The sequence below is a fragment of the Lepidochelys kempii genome, chromosome 6 (genome assembly GCF_965140285.1).
Source record: "Lepidochelys kempii isolate rLepKem1 chromosome 6, rLepKem1.hap1, whole genome shotgun sequence".
NCBI lineage: Eukaryota > Metazoa > Chordata > Testudines > Cheloniidae > Lepidochelys > Lepidochelys kempii.
Window position 1 is genome coordinate 53,826,113 of NC_136385.1, and position 19,752 is coordinate 53,845,864.

General features: G+C 40.3%; 1 protein-coding gene across 11 annotated transcripts in view; it reads left to right on the plus strand.

Annotated features, from left to right (window-relative positions):
* The window catches only part of IFTAP (intraflagellar transport associated protein), a 58,747-nt gene extending 39,435 nt beyond the window's left edge, over positions 1-19,312 (plus strand). For 10 of the 11 annotated variants that reach the window (XM_073348020.1, XM_073348010.1, XM_073348011.1 and 7 more), the window contains 2 exons: positions 8,961-9,091; positions 18,057-19,312. In XM_073348020.1, the coding sequence (XP_073204121.1) occupies positions 8,961-9,091; positions 18,057-18,221 (296 nt within the window). In that variant the 3' untranslated portion in view covers positions 18,222-19,312. The remainder of the gene's footprint in view (positions 1-8,960; positions 9,092-18,056) is intronic. The other variant, XM_073348021.1, reaches the window with a different exon arrangement.
* The last annotated feature ends 440 nt before the right edge of the window (positions 19,313-19,752 follow it).

Below are 19,752 nucleotides of genomic sequence, written 5' to 3' on the forward strand. Positions count from 1 at the left end.
CGTATGCCCCTTCATGCTTCGGCCACCATTCCAGAGGACATGCTTCCATGCTGATGATGCTCATTAAAAAAGTAATGCGTGAATTAAATTTGTGACTGAACTCCTTGGGGGAGAATTGCATGTCTCCTGTTCTGTTTTACCCACATTCTGCCATATATTTCATGTTATAGCAGTCTTGTATGATGACCCAGCACATGTTCGTTTTAAAAACACTTTCACTGCAGAATTGACAAAACATAAAAGAAGGTACCAATGTGAGATTTCTAAAAATGCTACTGCAGTCGAACCAAGATTTAAGAATCTGAAGTGCCGTCCAAAATCTGAGAGGGATTGGGTGAGGAGCATGCCTTCAGAAGTCTTAAAAGAGCAACACTCAGATGTGGAAACTACAGAACTCAAACCACCAAAAAAGAAAATCAACCTTCTGCTGGTGGCATCTGACTCAGGTGATGAAAATGACCATGTGTCGGTCTGCTCTGCTTCAGATCGTTATCGAGCAGAACCCATCATCAGCATGGACACGTCCTCTGGAATGGTGGTTGAAGCATGAAGGGATATATGAATCTTTAGTGCATCTGGCATGTAAATACCTTGCGACGCTGGCTACAACAGTGTTATGTGAATACCTCTTCTCACTTTCAGGTGATATTGTAAACAAGAAGTGGGCAGCTTTATCTCCTGCAAATTTTAACCAAACTTGTTTGTCTGAGCGATTGAATGAAGTAGGAATGGGTGGACTTGTATGCTCCAAAGTTTTACATTGTTTTATTTTTTAATGCAGTTATTTTTTTGTACATAATTCTACATTTGTAAGTTCAACTTTCATGATAATGAGATTGTACTACAGTACTTGTATTAGGTGAATTGAAAAATACTGGTTTTTTTTACAGTGCAAATATTTGTAATAAAAATAAATATAAAGTGAGCACTGTACACTTTGTATTCTGTGTTGTAATCAAAATCAATACATTTGAAAATGTAGAAAACATCCAAAAATATTTAAATAAATGGTATTCCATTATTGCTTAACAGTGCAATTAATCACACGATTAATTGGCATTTCTCACTCATGGCAGATCCAGCACTAGAATAGCACAGATGATGGTCAGGAGTGAAGAGCACTGGCAAAGGTGTATAATAGCTTGCACTGCAGCTTCCCACACTTGCCTAGCTGTATCATGCACTATCAGTCATTTTTGTGAGCATTAATATTAATCACATACATTTAAAAACACAGAGTTAAACAGATTGCATTTAAAGAGGTTGAAAACTACAAAAATGATCATCTGCTTGCCCTGCCTAAAAATAGATTTATGGTAGGAATACAAACCATGTTGGGTTAATTTGGCAACTGCTGCTTTTAAGGGTGATTATAAAATAATGGTACCGTTCTACCTTCATTACTGCAGATTTATCACTGGGCTAACAGTTATCCTTTTATGTGACACTTGATTTGGTTTGCAGTAGCTGCTCTCCTCAGCTTGTCCCATGAGAAAACCTTCATTGCACAATACCCTTTAATGCAGGAGTAATCCTTATCAACACTCAACAATCTACAGTGTACATAACTGCACATAGCAATGCTCTGACTGCTAGACCTCACTGACTGGTTTGTATCTTGTATGGTAAAACCATCATAATAAGCCTAATGAGAATGAAGGTATTGTCCCCTCTACTGTAGAATACACACCTGTAAATAGTGTAAATCTTAAAAAAATTGTTAATCAACACAAGACAGTGCAAAAAGCATAATTGATCGCAGGTGTTAAAATGTCCCAGTTCAACCAATACTTTTTTTGGGTTTATCCTGGAAGAAATCACACTCTTTTTCTTTCCTTTTTTAAATTCTGAGTTCAACTAACCTGTCCTTCCAGGGCCAGATGTAGCTGCTGCTTATGAACAAAAGAATTCATAGAAATACAATGGCCTCTATAAATCAGCTGGCCAATGTATAAAAAAATTATAGTTAGTTTAGTTAGACAGCAGTCTTGCAACTGAAAGCCTGGAACTAGTGCTTTGAATTGTGGGAATTTGACATAACTCTGGTTAGCCATGCAAATCTCATTCCCCAAACCATAGCTTTAACCCACAGTGTACAGACAGCACATGCATGGTGGGCCATTTAATCTCTCTCTTTCTCACTAAATTTAATCTCTGACTGTAAATAGCTTAAAGCAACAATACAAAGGATCAGGAATTCTCATGGGACATTGAGAAATACCTGGTTTCCATACTGTGGCAGCATAATTCATTTTACATCTAACCTTTTTCAGGAGTGTTGACAAATCATTTTCTGCACTGCTCCAAGAATGGCTCAGTTATTGGGTCTTCTCTCAGTAAAATGTAAAATTAAAAAAAAATCCTGTACGCATAACATCGATAAAAATCTTAAGGACACAAGTAAATATAAATGCAAAATGATTCTGAGTGCTGTATGAGCGGAACAGCATCAGAAATAATACCACTTAGCACTTATATTGCACTTTTCAGCTGTAGATCTCAAATGCTTAATCATTATCCCCATATTACTGATGGGGAAATAGAAGCACAAAGAGGGGCTTAAGTGATTTGTCCAAAGTCACTAGGAGAACCCTCCCGACTTCTAGTTTTAGGGCCTTTTCATGGACCACACCCTCTCCCAGTTTAGCTTAAGCTTTCTATATATAACCTCCTGATTTTTAGGGGTTCATAACTTCATGGTAAAAATGCCCTCCAAATACGAGCTCACTGGAACTTGGCATTCTGTAAAAGACAGTCACTGTCACTTCCAAAACTTCTTTTAAAGGTGATGTGCAAGAGAACTAAAGTAAAATGGTGCGTACACACAGAGACATATTCAAATAATTCCAAGAGATAATAAAAGAGCTATCTGGCTATTGATAGATAAGATTTGGGTTTAAAGAGATTTTATTGCATGATGTGATTCCCCCTCCCCAGGGCTCACCGTCTTTTAAAATCTCTATGGAAAATTAGTGACCAGAAAAAACAGATTTCCTTGTAATAAGTGAATCAGGGCACATATATGGAAATATTATTTTTTTATTGCTAAGGGCCACTCCCAGGTTATGATGCATGAGCTAACACTGCTTCAAATAATTCTTGGCAGTGCAGATTATAATGGCTCTGAAGCCTCATTTCAATTTACTGGGGAGAATGTTCCACGTACTGGGATGGGGAATCTAGTGTGTGACTCATCTAGAGCCTGATCTTACCCCATTGAAGTAAATGGGAATTTTATCATTGACTTAATTGAGAGCAAGACCAGGCCTTAAATACAATGATACCAGTATCAGAGGCCTGTCAATGGGCTACTTGTGTGAATAAAGGTTTGCAATATTGGGCCTTAGGACCGGCAGCGAAGAATAATACAGTATCCTGTTGAAACTGCAGGGTAAATACTGGAATGCAGAAGGGAGTAATTTTCTAAGGCCCCAATTCAGCACATCCCCATTCAGCAAATTACCTAAGGCCTGGTCTACACTGGGGGTGGGGGAATTGGTCTAAGTTACGCAACTTCAGCTACGTGAATAACGTAGCTGAAGTCGACATACTTAGATCTACCTACCGTGGTGTCTTCGCTGTGGTAAGTCAACAGCTGATGCTCCCCCATCGACTCCGCCTGTGCCTCTTGCTCTTTGGAGTACCGTTAACGGAAGAGCGCTCGGCGGTCAATTTATTGCATCTAGACTAGATGTGATAAATCAACCCCCGCTGGATCGATTGCTGCCTGTCGATCCAGCGGGTAATGTAGACAAGCCCTAAGTTTGTGCTTAAGTAAGGAATTTGCTGAATAGGGATGTATGTAAGCATTTACAGAATGGGGCCTAAAGGTCTAATTGCAATACACTCATATTGAGTGGCATCTTCCTCCGCAAATAGTCCCATTGGAATCAATGTAATGGAAGAGTAACAAACTATTCCACATGGGTAAAGGTATCACAACCTAGCACTGAGCTGGTTTAGGACCACAGGACATATAAACCTGATTTTCAAAGGTGCTGAGTACCCACAACTCCAGCTGAAGACAATGAGGGCAGTAGGTGCTTAGTACCTCTGAAAAATCAGGCCAGATATCATCAGTTAACAACCACTTTAAGTTTTTCTGTGGGTGAAACGGATCATTACCCATTATTTTACAGAATCCATGCTTCCTTGTTTCCATTTTGAACTGATATTTACATGCAATAAAACAGCTTGGGGAACCAGATTCAGAGTAAGTACTGTGAGGTTTTTTTAATACATGGGGGAAAAAAATCCACGAATAGCTTGTTGTTCCCAGCCGCTGCAGTTTTAGCACCGCTTCAAGACTGTTTCACATGATGCAGCTCTCTAGGGCTGACAGCCCGACACTTGAGAATCAGAGGAGGTAGAAAGCTTAAAAGCTCAGTTTCCCTATTTATTTACCAAACCTCCTGACACCCCTTAGCAAAATATTTTTGTCAGGTGAGTTCTGAAAGTGGTAACCTACTTGGGCCCATCTATAGTTAAACATGGCGGGCTATAATGAAGATAAACAGTCAAGACTTTGAATTTCTTCACACTTGTGAGTTCAAACCAGATCCATAACATTAGCTTTTGTTTTTTTTAAGTTTAATTAAAATGTCAATGCTACATAACTACCTAAGAAACTGGCTCATTTAACAGTGTTCACTGATTTAGCAACCACTTGCTGCTGATCCATCATAACACCGAAGACTAAAGATAAGAGAATTGTTCAGTTTCCGAATCTGCCCTGCTGTGCTGTGTTGTATGTTACTAGAATCCCAGCATTTCACAACCACATCATCCAGGAAGGTGATTCTCCACAGTATTAAGCAAGGTGCATTCCAAATCCTTGCTTTTCTGATATCAGTACCTCCTCAGTTACCTCTATCTATATGATGTCATTGGCAGCGTCCAAGGCAGTCCTGTTGCTAATTAATCACCTCCAGTGACAATGTAATTAGTAGCTTAATTAGGATCATGATCTTCCACTAGTGCTGTAGCATTGGGCTAAGCCAGCTGTGAGGTACTGGCTAGATCTTACAGAATCCTACAGTTCCTGTGGAACCTCCCACTAGGAAGGAAGGCTGTCAAGACTCCCTAATTTTTCTCTCTGAAGGAGTTTCTTGATTAAACATTACCAAAAAAAGCAGCATTTACTGATTAGGCTCTCATTTGCTGTTGCACAGCCAGGGTACAGAGAAAATGCTCATTTCTGACATGTCTACTGGCAAACAAAGGTTGTTTACCACATTCTTATGGTGATAATTGAAAGAAATCTGAAACATTGTTTGCATTACTAACAAGCTTTAAAAAATTAGGACTGACATCCTGAGTATGACAAAGCACTTCTTGCTGAAAGCAAAAATAAATTTCCTTCTGTTGTCCTAATTTGTAAGTGTTGTCTTTTGGAGATTTTGCCAGATGGTTTCATTATGGGGGTTTCCCTCCCCTTCTCTCTCCATAAATTGGTCTATTGGGAATAAACAGTGGTATATTTGTTCTTTATACAGAAATGATCAACGATATACATCAGGAGGGAATGCTCAGGCCTGCCTCCTGCAATAAGTACATTGAGCAAGTGAATTTGAAACAAGTTGGGGGAGATCCCACCATATTTAGATGTTGGCCCACTTCTTCCTTCTGTAGCAAAGGAACAGTTTTGATCCCTATGAGTCATAAACGAATGGGTGTGTTTCTAGTGAGGTCCTGCAGGGATTGGTTCTTGGTCCTACACTATTTAAGTTTTTTTAATGACCTTTAATGAATAAGAAAATATAAAATCATCTCTGATAAAGTTTGCAGATAACACAAAAATATAGCTAAATGTAAATGTATACATCTAGGAACAAAGAATGTAGGCCACTCTTACAGGACGGGTGTGGAGGGATTGTATCTTGAGAAGCAGTGACTCTAAAAAAGATTTTGCCACCAGGCCCCCCAATCAGCTGCACATGAGCTCCCAGTGTGGTGCTGTGGTCAAAAGGGCTCATGCAATCCTTGGATCCTAGGAATCCTAGGAAGCTGAAGCAGGAGTTGAGAGGTTATTTTACCTCTGTATTTGGCACTAAAGGTTACTAGTCCCACTGTTTTTCCTGCTGAATACTATGTCCAGTTCTGGTGTCCACAATTCAAGGATGTTGCTAAATTGGAGAGATTTCAGAGAAGAGTCATGAGAATGATTAAAGAATTAGAAAACAAGTCTTATAGTAATAGATTCAAGGAGCTTAGTCTATTTAGCTTAACAAAGAGAAGGTCAAAGGTTGACTTGATTACAGTCTATAAGTACCTATTTTCACGGTTCAGGACAACTTTAACTATATCTCCCCTCTATGATCCAGCAAGGGCACCAACTTTTAGATTTCCAGCTCACAGGTATCACGTCTCTTGGGTGGAGGCCATGTCTGTCTCCCTCCTGACTAGGGTTTTTCTAGGCTGCATGGTTCCCCGCCTACACTGTGAATTCCCTGCCTAGACAGACCAGTGCTGCACTTTGTTTTATCTTCAGAGGCCACACAACCCTATATAATCAAACACAGTTATTCTTAATATAAAAGCATTGCAGAGAAAACATTAAAAACAATAAAAGTACCTACATGTATGCTAATAAGCTTACCTGAGATCATCCCCAACTCCAGGGATGGGCAACCTTTAGCCTGCGGCCCGCGCTGCTTCCCGCAGCCCCCATTAGCCTTGTACAGTGAACTGTGGCCAATGGGAGCTGCGATCGGCTGAACCTGCAGACACTGCAGGTAAACAAACTGTCCCAGCCCGCCGGCAAGTTTCCCTGACGGGCCACGTGCCAAAGGTTGCTGATCCCTCCCAACTCCAATAAGAGCTCTGGCAGATGTTAGTCCTCCCTACCCTTCCCTAAGGATTGCTCCCCTCTCCCGGAGAGAAGGTTCTGTCTGTTTGCTGGATCAGGACGAAGACCCTGACACAGTGTAAACTCAGGTTGTTTATCCAAAAGTCCTTTCTTTGTCTGTTGGTCTCTGGAGAATCCAATTTGATCGAATATACGTGAGCCACTCCAGGTGGTGGTACCTCTCTGCAGGTGTTACAACATGAATAAATTGACCAGTCCCACATCCCACCACTGTTCTTAATTCCTGAAGGACTGTGGTCACCCTCCATCATGGAATTATATACAATCCCTGGCTCAGAATGATACATAAACATAATATAGTAAGATCTCCCAAAGATCCCACAGGAAATTGCCATATCTATTACACCTACATGGGGAACAAACATTTAATAACTGGCTCTTCAATGTAGCAGACAGAGATAAAACATGATCCAGTGGCTCAAAGTTGAAGGTAGATAAATTCAGACTGGGAATAAAGCATGCTTTTTTTAACAGTGACAGTAATTAACCACTGAAACAATTTACTAAGGGTCGTAGTGGCTTCTCCATTACTGACCATTTTAAAGTCCAGGTTGGATCATTTCCTAAATGATATGCTCTGGGAAGTTCCATAGCCTGTGTGGTGCAGGAGGGTAGACTAGATTATCACAGTGGACCCTTCTGGCCTTGGAATTGATGAATAATGGAAGGAGCTTCCTCTGCAGCATGGGGCAAGGGTCACTTGCAGATTTAAACTAATGTAAATGGTGGAGTCTCTGTAACTTGAAATCTTTGAATCATGATTTGAGGAATTGGGGGGAGGGATAGCTCAGTGGTTTGAGCATTGGCCTGCTAAACCCAGGGTTGTGAGTTCAATCCTTGAGGGGGCCATTTAGGGATCTGGGGCAAAAATTGGGGATTGGTCCTGCTTTGAGCAGGGGGTTGGACTAGATGACCTCCTGAGGTCCCTTCCAACCCTGATATTCTATGATTCTATGAATTCAGTAACTCAGCCAGAGGTTAGAAGTCTGTTATAGCGATGGGTGGGTGAGGTTCTGTGGCCTGCAATGTGCAGGAGGTCAAACTAGATCATCATGATGGTTTTGTGGCCTTAAAGTCTATGAGTGGTTGAACATGTCAAGGCTTAGCACACACCTATTAGCAACCTTATCCAGGTTCTTTCTGCCTTTCAAAAGGCTTTTTCAATCTAATTGACCTAGAAGATGCTTAAATATTATGGAAATGAGAGCCAATACAAACCCCTAAGATACAAAGATTTATGGAACAAACTACAAAGAAATAAGGCTGAAAGGTAAAAACTTTTATTCCTGGACTTTCATCTTCTGGCTCATGATTTGAATCTAATTTGAGATCCCAAGGGAGATGAGCTTCAACTCTTTAATAAAGAAGAGTCCCTTTTACAAAGCCACTGTGTATAATCCTGCTGACTTTGACACAATAAACAATCTTCAGATGAAGCTAGGCCTCCCTGGGACATCCATCACCTAAACGGGACAATGGGACTACATAAATTCATCTCCTGAATTTAAACTGGGAAGTGAAGAGGTGTGACTGGAGCATTGCACCTCCCAGGTGCCCCCCCAAACCCACAAGTCACCCCAGGGGGGAGAAGAAGTCTTTGTCTCCAGGATCCACTGAGACAGGCTCCATCCTATCCAGTTTACAGATGGGGAAACTGAAGTGAAGTGATTTGCCAAAGGTCACCCAGCGGGTCAGAGCTGGGGATGGAATCCACGTTCTCGGGCTCCCAGGCCACTGACTTCTGCACTGGCCCTTGCCTCCTCTTTTGAATAGAGGGGCATCCAGACCCAAACTTCCTGAGAGTTTGGGGGTCTCCACGATATATGGTTTTGATTTAACTTATTTGAGAAATTGGGGCCAGCCATCAAGTTCAAATCCAATTTGACTTCCCCAAAGTATAGGCATTTTTTTGATCTGGCTTTTGGTTCAGGACTGCATCTGCTCTAAGGATAAGTACCTGTATTATATTTTGTAGAACAAGAAAAGTATAACACAAGTGCTACCGAGCTTCTGAGCTCTGCAAGGTTTTAGAGTATGATTTTGCTAAATTATACATTGAGTGGAAGGATTGAGTCAAGTGTTTTGTATTCAGCAGGGTCATTAGTGCTTCCAGGAGAGGTGGAACAGACAGCGACTTACTATACACCTTTCTTTGATCAGCCTACTAATCTGGAGTTCGGGACCTTGCCAATTACACAACCGTCAATCAGCAAAACACAAGAGGTATGAGATCAGATTTATTCAAACATAGTTTTCTTTTTCCAGAGTGAATTTTAATGCTATTTCCATACAGGAACAGAGGGCTGTAGAGGGAGCTTTGTGGAACTGACTTGAAGGGAGTTAGCAATTCATTTTTAAATATATTTAAAAAAATTAACAAGTTAAAGTAATTATGCTCTTTGATGGAACAGCTCCTGATTAGTGATGCACACTGCTGCTGTATAATAAATGAGCCGGTGAAATATATCACTTTTTTGCTTACCTGTAATTTTAGCCAGTACATTTTTTATAATTGGTAAAGCTCACAGGCTATTCAAACAAACCTTTGCAGCTCCTGACCTTTTAACAAAACATTAGGTTACATAGAATGAGGGACCAGTTAATTTCCTGATGCTTTGGCAGTATTACACTACACTTAAACTCTTGCTGGGGTGAGTGCAGAAATCCATGTCCCAAATTGCAGCTAGCAAACAGTTCCTTTAATGCCACATTAAAAACAACAAAACAAAACAAAAAAGAATCCCTCCCTAGAACATATCTTGACCACAGAGTTGGAGTTTATCTTTTGGAAATTATTGTCATTGAGATGCAATTCAGTATTAGCACAGGCTACCAGGTGAAGTGAAAAGGACCGCACCATGACATGTCAGCAATCACCAACAATCAATATGTTTTAATTTAAATTGCCCCTTCCTCTCAGAATTTCAGCCCCACTCACATCAGAAATGTAGGTCTAGAATGCGTGCAGGCTTATTTCAAGTCTTTAAACCTCCTGACAAATCAGCCAGTGTGAACATTAACTTTAGAATAAGGAATTTTTCTGTTGCAGAGGTGGTGTGGTGGTGGTGTTGTTGGTTTTTTGTTTTGTTTTGGGTTTTTTTGGTTAATCATTATAATAGACGTTGAAATGTAAGGTTGCTTCTGGCTAAAATGAGGCAGCTTTGCTAGTGTCATTTGGTTATTGATGTCCTGTGAGGCTTAAATCAAGATGGTAAAGATGTGTGACCAATGAAGGATTGATGCTACTGCATTGCATATGCAGTTTTGCCTGCTGAGCTCAAATGTATTTTATTCTTTGAAATCAACCCTAGAAAATATACTGTTAAGACCAATTCTGCATTGGAAGGGAGATGGACTAGATGCTCTAATAGGTCTTTTCCAGTTCTAACCCATATGGTTCGGTGATTAAAATAAAAGTCTCTGAATGACCGATAACATGGTAGTTAACCTCCATCTTTATACCTTTAGAAATATACATTTTTACACAAAAATACTATGACATATTGAAATGCATAGCCCAGGATATTAATGTATGGGGATATAAAGAAGAAGGGGGTTGCAAAAATCTCAAGTGTTAATAAATGAATGCACATGACAATAGAAGGTACAACTTATGAGAGGTAGATGGAAAATCCCATTCGCTGCAGCATTTATTTCTATTAGAGGAACAGTTTGGTCATACAGTAGAACCTCAGAGTTATGAACACCAGAGTTACAAACTGACCAGTCAACCACACACCTCATTCGGAACCGGAAGTACACAATCAGGCAGCAGCAGAGACAACTCCCCCCCCCAAACTGATACAGTACAGTATTGTGTTAAAAGTAAACTATTAAAAAAAAAGGGAAAGCAGCATTTTTATTCTGCATAGTAAAGTTTCAAAGCTGTTTTAAGACAATGTTCAGTTGTAAACTTTGAAAGAACCATAACGTTTTGTTCAGAGTTAGAACACCTCCATTCCCAAGGTGTTCTAACTCTGAGGTTCTACTGTACATAAAATAAACTGAGTGTTATAGGGGACAATGGAAGGATGTGAAGGTGTGCCAACATGCTCAATGCTTTACCAGACACAAAATGAAGCTAGTTCCTACCTTAAATTATACATGTGTTTATGTCCATCCACTTAGACAATATAGTTACAGCCTAATTTTCATAGTTGCTGAGCTCCCACAATTCCACTTGAAGTCAATGGGTGCTGCAAGTGCTCAGTACCTTGATAAACAAGTCCTAAGCTCTTCAGGGCAGGGAACCTGCCATGGGATGTGGGAGAAAATTATTTCCAGAGGCTCGAAAGAGTACAATCATTTCCATCCCTTCTTTCAACCCAAACATGTCCCGGCCCATCAAACTGGCTGTTGGAGGAGGGCAATAAAATATGGCTATCTATGCTGTGTTACTAGGATTCGGCTTTTCCATTCCCCACCCCCAAACCACTAGCATGCTACAGGATGCTGACATGAGTCCATGTCCCTGACATTCCGTGTGAGGGACTTGGGAAAATGTGTAGTTTTCATCAAATGGCCACAGTTAATGTGTTTAACTGAGGGGAAATTACATGCAAATGTGCCTAGTTGTTAAAGAGACTCTCATCTTCCTGAAAATTATCCCTCTCTTAAATGCAATGAGAACAAGGATGAGTGACCCAGTATCTTGTTCATTTTGGCTAGCAACGTGACTTCCGCTTTCTTCAATGGTTTTAGGCATGTGCGCATCCCCTTAGAGTAAAAGTACCATGTGCTGTATGAACGCTGTCATAAACTGAAGCTTGTGACAGTGTCACTGAAGGATTTGAGTCCATTACCCGAAAATACTTGTATCCCTAGCCCAGACAGTCATCCCTTTCTCAACTCCTACTCATGCCTTTCTTTCAACCCGCCATCCTTTTTCTCCACCCTGTGTATTCATTTCTGCTTGCCCAATCCCCTCCTTCCTTGCTCTCTTCCCCCTACGTGCTCTCTAGATGAGCATAAACTTTCCATCCAATGATACATTTATGCTTCCTTCCCTCATCACCTATCTCTGTCCAGTTAAAGTATTTACATAGTGCCACTCACTGTCATTATTATTATTATTATTTGTATTACGGTAGTACCTGCAAGATAAAATCCTGGCCCCAGTGAAGTCAGTGGCAAAACTCCCATTGATTTCTATAGGGTCACAATTTTACTTATAGTCTCTTACCAAGATCAGGTCCCATTGTGTTAAGTGCTGTACATACCCATAGTAAGAGCAAGGGCTTGCCTCAAAGAACCTCCAGTCTGAAGACAAGACAGACAAAGGGTGAGAGAAGAAAATGCCGTATGTCTATGCTGCAAAAAACCCCTGCGGCACCAAGTCTCAGCCCGGGTCAACTGACTCAAGCTTGCGTGGCTCATGCTACAGTGCTAAAAATAGCAGTGCAAACGTTCCCGCTTGAGCTGGAGCTTGGCTTCTGAAATCCACCCCTCTCTCTGGGTTTCAGAGCCCAGGCTCCAGACTGAGTGGGAATATCTACACTGCTATGTTTAGCCCCATAGTGTGAGCCACATAAGCCCAGATCTGTTAAGATGGGCTCTGAGATCGCTGCCATGGGTTTGGTTTTTTTGCAGTGTAGACGTACCTATCGGTTAAGTAACTTGTCCAGTGTCACACAGGAAATCTGTGGCAAAAGTGTGAATTGAAACTAAGTTTTGTGTTGCTCACCTCAGTGCCTTAACCGCCAGACAATCTTTCCTTTCTCAAAGTGTCTTAGCTCATCATAATCTGAGTGTGTACTCTGCCTACACATGTTTTTTCTACCTTTTCCACATGGGTATTGAGCTGATCAGTTTTCCCTTGAACATACAATACATTCAGCAGTGTTTGTCTGTGGGGACAACCCTTTACATAATTTAAACAAGAGAACTGTAGATTGCCCTGAGTTATGCAAAAATAGAGGTTAGAAAGAACAGAATCAAGGCTTTTAGTTCAATGTATCTGCACAGAAATTAAATAAAAAGAAACTGAATTGCCAACTATTAATAGACTTTTGAAACTCTCAATTTAGGGTGTTTTATTTACAACATTACTTCGCAAAGTGGCCTCCAGCAAAATGCTCCAGTTATTAATCTGAACATTACATTCCTTCCTCTTTAATTTGGATTTGTGGTAGCTGTGAACGAAAACGATTCTTCCTTCAGAGGTGTGTCTGTTCGAGTAAATCACATGGGCAATCTTAAGAAAACTGGCAGTTCTCTAACAGAGCACAAATTCTATTCCCAGAGAGCTTCCAGAAAAGATTTCAATTAAATGTTAAATTAGACATACGCATATTTCTCTCGGCTCCTTAGGCAAAAATAACAAGATAATAACTTGATTCACTGTTGTTTTTGTTCAACTGTGAGGGATTCAGTGTTCCGTAGCAGAATTTCTTCCTTTTGAAATAAATCAGAATTTCAGTTTGTAATCTAAAGGCCTTTGGACTGATTTCCTTCATACAAGGCTGAAATGAACTAATACTTGGGAGAAGATAAAAACCAAACCAAACCCACTGCTTTCAATGCTTGCCTGAGAGATGAAGCACACAAATAGACATACAGCTGAATTAGACTTTTTGAAACTTGCAATGAGGAGATAACAGAGTGAAGTCTGGTGTGTTCTACTCTTACATCCAATTTCATTTGGAATTACATGTACATTTTTCTTTTTTACAAACACTTTTCCATTACACATCTGCATGTTCATGAAATGGTTTAGTTAAATGCAAATCATGACAAGGTCATAGTGGCTGAATATGTTTTCTCAATACTCTAATAGCGTTGGTGCAGAGGTGACAGATTTGATTTTGTAGAATTGCTACAAAGGTTCACTGCAATCTGAAGTTTTCTTAATTTAATTACTTGTAATCATGGTATCAGCCGCTATGGCAGCTACAGCAAATGGAAAACACTTTGAGATTAAATAATACTTTATGGGGTTTGGTTTTGGATTTTTCTCTTAACTGAACACTTAGAAAATTAAGATGGATCACTGTTAGATCTCAAGGGCCTCCTCCACGGCATGGTATTTTAACAGGCTTCTCCTGGGAGAATTCATGGAATGGGTACTGAGTGGGTTGAGGGACTAGAACTTTAGTTTTGGTGGGTCAAGAGAGCTTGTTTGTGGATATTGACTCAGCTGAACTTTATTTGAATGTTATTTATAAAAAAACATGGGTATACCATTCTGCACCTAAGGTTTGACCCAAAGCACACTTAAATCAATAGAAAGAGTTTCAGGAAGTAGACAGGTACAACTGATGAATGGAAATTAAACAAATAAAGACATATAACTACCATTCGTGCAGTCTGTTCATATCTAGAGTCAGTAGTTTTAGCTTCTGCAGAGAACAAGCTTTTTGGCGGCAACACTAATTCTTGCAGCGGAGCCACAGTTACTGACCTGCTGCAGATCTGAAATCGGATCCTGCAGACCCTTACTCATGTGAGTATTCCTTACTGAAGTCAGTGGGATGACTCACGTGCAGTATCAGACTCTTATTTCCTAACTCTAAGTCTGTTCAGCACCAGAAGGTTGATGAAATTTAAGCCATTTGCATAGAACAGAAATATAGAAATTGAACTTCTGAAAGTGCATCCAAAAAGAGAAGGGAAAGCATTCTAATTCTTCCAAAGAGACTTACATCTAAGTTTAATGCTAGTCAGACTCATTGAGACCTGGAAGATTCTACTCCCACATATTTAATGTTGTGCATTTCCTTTGTTTTTTTTCCTGCAGATTTTGCAAACTGGAGGGTAAATATTTTTGATTGTAAGCCATCCCCTCCACCAAAACAAAACAAAAGAAAAAAACAGTCATGCTTCAAGATAATGAGGGGACACACATTGCTGCATTGTTAGCTCTGCACGATCAAAAAAACCTCATTAAAATCATCATGATTGCTTCTTAGCCTTGTGACTAAAATCAAGTGTAGAGTATGGTCAGTGTAATATCTACTGTATGATCAAAACCTACTCTTGCAGGAGGTGACTCTGGTGATCTTACAGATCTTTTCTATATCTAACTCTAATGTCTATGATGTATTATGTGAGATTAATTGTGGCAATATGACCTCTTGCATAATCTCAGCAGAAATCCCATGGGATAATGTGACTCCTAAGTTGAGTAGCTAATGAACACAAGTGTGAATTTTAAATATGGGCTGGAGTGATTTCCTCTTCTTTTGAGGAAGTCTCTCTTTTCCAGGATTAACCCAAAAGTAATGGAGTGATCCTATGCTCTCAATCCTACATCACTGATGGATGTTTGTGAGTCTCAAAATAAACTTTAGAGACTCCTAAATATTGTTGAACTATGACTCAATTACATTTTGACGCACTACTTTGTCATTGTTCTATGATCTAAATGTCACTTTCCCTTGATGCACAAGCCTGTTCCATTGTACAGTCCTGATTTGAAATTCCGGTTAGCTCCATTAGAACCCTTCAATAGGTCTTGATTGAATTCTGCTGGACTCTGGATTTCAGGTAAATTACAAGTTTGCATTGCATCTAGGAGTCCAGTAGACCTGTTACTGTATTTCAAAACTTTGTTGCCAACTAGAATTAATAGGAAGCAGGAGTATTCTGAACAGGAATTTCCAGTAGATGGCAATTCCTAATAAGACCTTGAGGATTTTATAGCTTTCACCTGTAGGCAAGAAACAAAAAAAAAGCTGAGATTGGAATACATGCTATGACATGGAATTCTTAGCACAGTTTTCTCACACCAGCTTCCATGCCTGCTTTCACTTCTGCAGCTTGAAAAGCTGCTCATCCTGCAAAGACATTGATGTAAGATCTTTAAATGCCACAATAATCAAAATCAATTTTCATCCCAGAAGGCAGAAAACAGATTCAAAAGGTCATCAATTTAGGTGGTCCTGAAAACTTCAAGGGAATATGGGGGGGGGAGAGGTGGGGAGAACACTTCTGCACCAGGATTCTGTACCGTAAGAGATCTAAAGTAAAGGCTAGACATTTCCTTCCATAGACTACAATTTAATGAACTTGTTTGAGGAGAAATAGGTGGATTATAATAGAAAACCTATGTGTGCCTGCTTCAAGTTACATTTTACTACTTCTGCCAAGGTCATTGTTGAGACCAGAGTTTCTGTCATGAAAGTGCCAGTGACAAAAGTTAATAATAGTATCACAGGAATTAGAAATAGGAAAGATCTATGACAGTGGGGTCATCTGGTCCACCCTCCTGCCAGTACAAAATTGTTCTCCAGTGCGTTGTCTGGTCTTATTTAAACTGACTCAAGAGATGGGGCAGTCCTCATTGGAGAATAGTGGACAGTATAACAGCTCATGCTCAGGAAATTGTTCCTGATATTTTACTCACATTTTCCCATTAATTTTGTCGCATTGCCCCTCGTTACACCGTCTGGCCTCCCCTCCCTTGAACAATCCAAGGTTTTACTAATTGATGAAAAAATCTCAACCCCAGTGTGTAAATAGTAAGATGTTGAGAATCTGGCACAAAGCTGCATGTTACACAAACTCAAGTGGAAAACAGAGCAAAACAAGCCTAGGCGGAGATTTTCGAAGGTGCTCAGGAGATTAATGCACACATCTTTTCTCTGTTTTGCACTCAAGTGGGTGTAACATGCTGATTTTTGTGAATTCTGAAGTGTCCCATCACATGCAAAGCATTTGGGGCTCAATCTTGCAAAATGATCTTATCCAGCACAGCACCTAAGCATGTGCTTAACTTTAAACATGCTTAATGTCAAGCATGTGGTTAATCCCACTGAAGTCAATGAGGCTATTCATGTGCTTAAACGCTTTGCTGGCGTGGGGCTGGAGTTTTCAGCACTTTGTAGCATAGATTTCTTGCTGCCAAGAAAAAACATCTTCCTAATAATGAATTGTCTATGATTATTGAAGCCCCATAGGGTGTGTCTACACTGTGTACTGAAGCTGGGCTCTGACTCAGGTTGGAGCCCAAGCCCCACTTCTGTCCACACATAAATCAGTCTGATTTGGGTCAGCAAGCACTCAGGTCCTGAGTCCTAGGGCCCTGCTAGTTGGGTGGATCAGAGCCTGAGTCCCACCGTGACTTGGGTCCAAGCCCTGTCATTTAGCAGTGTGGATGCAGCTTGAACCACAGACTCGAGTCAGAAGGTCTGTGTAGCACAGTATGGACATATTAGCATAACTGTGAGACCCAGGTCCAGCAACTGTAAACCCAGGTTTACAAAGCAGTGTGGACACTCAAGCATGGGGTTGGAAACAACAAGCCCATAAACCTAGGTCCAGCACACCCAGGTTTAGAGTGCAATGTAGACCTACCCATAGAAATATTATGCTAAATTGGGCAAAGCACAGGGACCAGTCCTGTACTGTTGGAGAACAGGGAGGATGTAAAAGATGTGCTAACAAGATGTTCCCATCTGTAATTTCTAGGATTAATTTATCTAATGTCTTATTGAAAACATTTTATGCTATGGTCCCTCTGCTTGTCCTTATTAATATGCAGCCTTTAAAATATTATGATTTATTTACTTATCCTATTTATAAATTGTGCCAACTAAAGTCTTTTCAAAACACATTTATAATTTAAAATATTCAGTGCAACATATGTCAGCTGAGCCAATATTGACTAATTCTGCAATACTGTACTTCCCATCAACCAAAATAACCCACTGCACACCTCTGCAAGCAACTTCTTTGGTTAAAGGAAACAGGCCTTGCAGTGTTTTAATAACTGAAAATTGATTATGCTTCTTTGCTCTTTATAGGCATTCCCATTGCTACAAAATGTAGTATCAGTTGAGTAAACAGCACATAAAACTAGCCAAAATCTTAAAGTTGTGGGACCTATCCTTGCAACTTAACATATAGCTCTACATATTTTTTCCATATCCTCACAACCCTGCTGGTACAAGTGGTGGAAATGTAATAGTTGTATGCAAGGGAGGTTTTTTGATTCCTTGCCTTCAGCAAAAATTAGTTAATGATATTCGTTCCAATACAGTATGGTACAAATGGGGCACATTAAATGGCTTAAATTAGGTCAAATTGAATAATTGAATTTATTCTTTTACTTAAAAACAGCTTAATCAGCTGAGAGTGCTGGAGTCTAAAAATAGTTTAATTAAATATTAACCAGGTGTTTATGTTTTGAGCTTCTTTATCGTTACTTGCTGCTGTTTTATTTATATTTCTATATTTTTCCCTGTTGCAGCTATGTGGGGATGAAGTTCAGCTGTTCTCCCTTGATGAAGAATTTGACTATGACAGTGTGGCATTGACCCCCAAGTTCTCTGAGGCTGAGATGAAGGCCATTATAAACTTGTCTGTACAGAAAAAAGTAAGGCTTGGCCTCAAGTCACCAGGATGTGAAGACTGAAGCTGACGTACCTTGCTGGGCATTCTGTTATTCAGCTGGAAAAATATTTTAAGGGGAAAATCCAGCTCCTTCTTCTGCCATCATAGAGGGCTCTTTTGCAATAGAGCCAGTGTGAGCCTGTCATAGAACCTGTGGGATGTTCATATACCCTGTGCAGCATGGGGCTGAAGCAGCCTCTACGTAGTATTATTATTCATTATTTGTATTACTGTAGTGCTTAGGAGCCCTAATCATAGATCAGGACCCCATTGTACTAGGTGCTGTTCAAACACAGAACAAACAGATGGTCCTTGCTCCAAAGAGCCTACAGTCTAAGCATAGCAGCTTCACAGCCTGGAGGGTAGATTCCTCTGTCTCTGCCCCCTTTACATATCCCTAGAACCACTTTCCTAGGTACTCATACTGGATGCTCTGATCTGGATTTGTTCCTATATGCATACAATTCCTACATAGATCAGTGGGTTTTGAAAGACTTAAGCCCTGGTTCTCAGCCCCAGTTCCACTTGCTTTGTTGTTCTCTGGCAGCACAAAGCAACAGCAATGGTGCCTTAAAAGGCAGCTAGGAATTCCTGTGGTGAAGAAAAATCCTTGAGTAGCATATAATGCTCATAGTGCTAGAATAATGACTCCTTAGCGGGTCAGTATAAGCTGGTGTAAATTAGAGCAGCTCTATGGCTGCTCCAACTACATTTTGTGCTGGCTTCAGCTCCCAACCAGCCCAGTGCTGTCTCAGAGCCGTTTTTGCCTGGCTCCCTCAGGAGTGTAAACACGAGCTTGTGGCAACTGAGCATTCAGCCTTTAGTCTCTTTTTCTAGCATTATAAAGTGTAAAGATACAGAACTGTAGACCAATGATCCAACCCAGGAAGAATTTTGAGACCTTCTGTGTGATTTCAGTTCTTCAGACTAGTAATATTCCTATTTTTTCAGTGTTTTTTCCTAACCTGAGTTTGAATTAAGTGTGTATAATTCCTGAAAAATCACAGTAATGTCTCTTTTTTTTGGTCACAAAAAAGTCTTCAGGGCAGGAGAAGCAGAAAAGCAGTGATTTCACCCATTACCTAACTTGACGAATAAAATTTAGTCTGTAAATATGGAAATTTCATACATTTATATAGGAAATGGTCCCAAGGTTTTTCATCATATGATATACATTCAGCATCACTGAAATGCAGCAGCCTGTGGGGTGGAGAGTGAAAGTGCATACAACATGCTGCATAGCATGTGAGGGAAGGAGAACATGTGGCCAAAGGCCCTGGGGAAAATGCTTGCTCTTACATGGAGAGTCATGAGATATGTAGGACTCAATCCTTCTTGCTTTCCTTCAGCCATTGGGGCCATTTGCATGAGCAAAAGTACCAACACCTGGTCCATAATGGGTCAGGTACATCCTGGCATAACTCCATTAACTTTAGTTTGTGGACCAACAATTCATCTTTGGCATAATACCATTACCTTTGCGATATAAGATTACAGCGATGGGTGTGGTAAGAATGCCTGGGTAGATAGCTTTGGGTTTGAACAACATGCTG